We start from the raw sequence: 4795 nt of genomic DNA, 5'->3' as shown, positions 1-4795 counted from the left end.
CCAAACTTCCTTATTAAAACTTATTTGTGGTGTACGTGCAGCTAAGATAAGATGCTTGTTGTTCATGCAGGTGTTCATGAGCTCATACTTATACACGAGGCCCAATATTGTTTCATAAGAATACATGAAACCTATAACTAACTAAATGTATTATTTTATATAAGAAAACTCAACACTATAATGGAAAAACCACCATAATTCTCATCTGGATCTGAAGTCATAGATCAGAACAGCAACAGTCGCCACGCCCACCAGAGCAGAGACGACCAATCGGATCACAGCTTCAGTGAATCCACAACAGCTGACACAAACTGAAGGACAGAATTAAAGGAAAGACAAACAAGAATATTTTCCAATTAAGAGCAAAAAACTTTGAAAAGTGTAAACATCACATGACTCACCTGGACACTTGTGACAGACATCAGTGATGTTGAGATGTTGAGTCTGGTTGCTGACTGGATTGTTGACCACACATCTGTATGTGTTTGTATCCTGATATTCCACCTCCAGAGGTAGAGAGAATCTGATGTTGAGATCAGACACACTGATGCTGGACAATAAACTCTTTCCTTTGTACCAGGAGACACTCACATCATGTGACACATTCATCACTGAACACAACACACAACAACATGATGATGAAGATGATGAAGAGCATTGAGAAGAGACTCTGGAGATGACAGGAACAGACAGACTAGCTGAAAAAATAATAAATGTAACACAACTGAAATATTTGGTAGCATTAACAACGTACATTATCAATAGAAAGTGTGTCTTAAAACACAAAGGTGAAACTCACCTGCACACGTGTGAAAGAGTTGATTGATGTGTAGATGTTGTGTGAGGTTTGTGATGGGATTGTTGACCACACATCTGTATGTGTTTGTATCCTGATATTCCACCTCCAGAGGTAGAGAGAGTCTGATGTTGAGATCAGACACACTGATGCTGGACAATAAACTCTTTCCTTTGTACCAGGAGACACTCACATCATGTGACACATTCATCACTGAACACAACACACAACAACATGATGATGAAGATGATGAAGAACATTGAGAAGAGACTCTGGAGATAACAGGAACAGGCAGATGAGCTGAAAAACATTTGAGAATCAATTACATTAAAATATATATATATATGTTGGCATACAGCATGTTTGAAAGAGTGATTATAATATTTCTCATCTCACCATAGACAGTAACATTGAACCGTTTGTATTGAAATTTATTTCCAAAGATCTCTACATGATAAAGTCCAGAGTGTTGAGTTGTGATGTTTGTGATGATGAGAGATCCAGTCTGATCGTCTATCTCTACATGATTCTTCAATCTCTCACTGATAAATGATTCAATATTGGCTTTTCTGTTGATTTCAGCTATAATCTCATCTGGAGTCTGAACACCAAACCTCCACTGGATCACATATCGTGTGTGTAGTTGTGTACCAGTGTGTAGAGTAACAGAAAGTCCCTCCATCACTGACACTGACTTCACTTCATCACCAAACACACCTGAACAACACAAACACAATCAACACTTTAGCAGTTAGTAAGGCTCTTATGATAAGTATTGGAGCAAAATGTACTATGTATACTACAGCATTTACTACAGTATAGTAAATGTTAAATATTAAAGTATAAAAAAATATCAACAATCTACAAACTACTGTTTATGTCAACTTCCAATTGTCAATAAAAAATTATATTGTATCTATAATCACTAAATATTTTATATATAGCTTTATACAGTAGAAAGTTTTTTCATTTTGCAGTCAAATTGAACTATTCAATAAGTACTCAATAGGATATGTAGAGCTGTACATTGAATATTATTTATAAATGTTTAAGTTTGTTTTATCTGCAGATGTTTTGGTAAACACTGAGCAAAACAATCATGCTCACAAAAATTACATTTTTCTAAAGTAGGGAAAACTATCCAATGCAAAACCTTTACCAAGAAAATCGATGAAAAACTTGGTTTATAAATAATGTGTGTTTATAACGCCGATTATAACCACTGATTATTCTAGGTTTACTTAGCAACCATGTTCTTTTTAACATTTTGTAAAACCATAGTTATTTTTCACGAGTTTCACGAACAAAATTTTTAAAAAGGTCAAAATATCACTTACCGTCAAAATGCCACAAACATAATCTCACAAGAGCAAGTAAATGAATCATATTCTGCAGAGGTGTGTGAAGAAAAATAAGCGTGATTTGTAATGTGAGAGAAACATTAGTTACTGGCGTAACTGTGGTTCTATGAAGTGGAAGAACCCCAGTGCTGTAAGCACTAGTGGAAAAACCCTCACGCTCGCTCTTGACCGAGAGTAGAATAACAAAGTTTTCAGGTTTGTCAAAGTTGTCGTGAGCTATAATAACCCTACAACACGTCATATCTGTCTCTTGAGCATTCTCACCATCCCGAGTGACCAGAGACTCTTAGTCAAGAAACCACAGTGAAACCAGTAACTACATTCTATTTCCTTCGTTCCCACCACCAGAGGCAGTGCTGGAAGATGAAGGCCTACGCAGTCACGAGGGATCCTGTTACGAAGCATCCGAACAGGCAGAAAGCACTGGAGCACACACTGCTGGCGAGGGAGTCACATTCAATCTGTAGAGACGAGAAAACGTTCAGGCCGAACTCCAAGTGGCCGCAAATATCTCAGAGAGTGAAACTCCTTTACACACTGCCCAAGTTATTGCTAAAGCACGCTTAGAATGACAAAGAACAGTGGAGTGCATGGACTGCCCAGCCGACTCCTCAAGCGTTCTGAACTGAAACAAACAAACAACTTAACCGTTTTACGTCAGGCCGCTATCATATCAACGTAGACCTTCATAGACCTCACTGGACACAACTGCAACAGTATGTTGGTATGATCCGTGGGCAATGCAGCCAAAACAATGGGCTGGTTCATAAAATGTGGGGACAAAATCTTGGGTAGAAAGGACTGATTGGGCCATAATGAGAAACGCCCAAATCCACTACCTCAACAAGAACATGGGGCACTCACAGATAATGCATGGAGTTCACTCACACATTTCACAGTAGTAATGGCCAAGAGAAATGCTTGAAAAAAATGGCACTTAACTTTCGACTCCAGAATTGGCTCAAACAGGGTTTGGCACATGGAATGGAGAACCATAGTCAAATCCCACGTTGGACTTTGTAAGCCGCGTGGAGGACACAGACGTTTAGCTCCTTTCAAAAGGGCAACGACTAAGCAGTCAGACCCATGAGAAGAAACCCCCACATACACCTTTACTGTGAATGGTGAAGTACCCGTATCCAGATGGTGTTGCATTAAATCCAAAATCCAACCCACTGGACAATATAACTAATCAACACTGTGAAAAGAGCACCAGTCACGGAACACCTTCCACTTACATGAGTACAATCTTCGAGTAGATGCTGCACGAGGATTCAGAACAGTGTGCCTGGCCCTCTGTGAACATTCCAAGAGAGGCCCGACTGTCCCAGGGACCACACCCACAGGTTCAGTTGATCTGGATGTGGGTGCCATATTTCCCCTTTGCTGGGTAAACGGCAAGGTGGTCCTACTACCAGAGTGAGTATAACCTGAAACCAAGGCCTTGCAGGCCAATGGAGAGCCCCTAATTTCAAACGATGTCTACTGACGTGCACTAAGCACAGAGAAAAGCATACAGCATCATGTCTGGCCAGTCGTGGGCTAGTGCGTCTAGACCCATAGACCTCTGTTCGTCCCTCAGAGAAAACCAACGATGGCAATGCGTTGACTGACTGTCCACGTAAATATCCACATGTGTTCCATATCATTTCCACCACCTGTGACATCTGACCACGAGAGAGAGCATCCACTCTTTGATTGAGTAGACCTCGCAGATACGATGCCTGAGAAGAGAGCAGATTTTTCTGATCCCAAACAAGCAGGCTGTGAACCACCTGAAGAGCAATCTCTGACCTTTTGCCTCACTGATGGTTGATGTATAACACTGCCACCTTGTTGAGATTTAAAGACAGATCTCAAGCTGGGGGTGGTCTGGGTCCTGAGGCCATCCCCACAAGACGTGACCGAGTTTCTTAAATTGATACATGTTGGTCAAAAGGTTCCTGAGCAGCCGGCCCAAACATTCGACCAGGATCAAGCCCAAATTGTTGCGACATATTTCTGGCAAAGATGACTGAGCCAAACAAACCTGCCAAAGGGCCTGCACTAGAGGACCCCTAGTGAATTCAAGCGTCAAAAAGTGATGAAGTGACAAACGTGCTCCTCTCCTTTCAAAATGGCCAATCACATTCTGGAATCTGATGAGAAGTTGAAGTGCAGAATGACGTCATCAAATTGTTTATACCTTTATTAAACATGTAGGTTTTCAATGTATAAATCTTCTAATCTCGTTTGTTATTCGAAGGCAAATATACATAAAATCTTATGATTGAATGGTGACTTCAACATGTGAAGAATTTATGGTTTTTACAAATAAACAAAATATTTGATGTAGTGTAGGCCGTTATGAGTGAGACTTTAGTTTGACCTCTGACACTTCAGTGTCTGTTTGAAACTTATGTTGATGAGTTTTGAGTATATAAATGTACATAAATGCGTTTGGAAAGATGACGAGTGGAAACTTTTCACCAGCAAACTAAACACACAAACCAACCACAAACACATTCAGACGAGCTCTTAGGAACAAACTTGTCCACTGGACACATGAGACCACACGTGTGGAGAGACCACAACAGTTTCACTTTGACTCACTCATCTGTGACCTCTGTCACATCGCTTCTACATGATAAAAACAACA

The 4795-nt window shown here is 40.3% G+C and overlaps 1 protein-coding gene across 1 annotated transcript; it reads right to left on the bottom strand.

Moving 5' to 3' along the window:
• Nucleotides 1–201: 201 nt before the first annotated feature.
• Nucleotides 202–1508, bottom strand: LOC130429827 (uncharacterized; the record flags this gene model as incomplete). The annotated part of the gene is made up of 4 exons (XM_056758644.1): nt 202–311; nt 402–455; nt 800–1096; nt 1193–1508. Coding segments are annotated over 4 exons (777 nt in total), but the record flags the coding sequence as incomplete, so codon positions are not given.
• Nucleotides 1509–4795: the final 3287 nt, after the last annotated feature.

The sequence above is a fragment of the Triplophysa dalaica genome, chromosome 10 (genome assembly GCF_015846415.1).
Source record: "Triplophysa dalaica isolate WHDGS20190420 chromosome 10, ASM1584641v1, whole genome shotgun sequence".
NCBI lineage: Eukaryota > Metazoa > Chordata > Actinopteri > Cypriniformes > Nemacheilidae > Triplophysa > Triplophysa dalaica.
The sequence above is the reverse complement of the archived record's forward strand: the minus strand, read 5'-3'. Positions and strand labels throughout refer to the sequence as shown.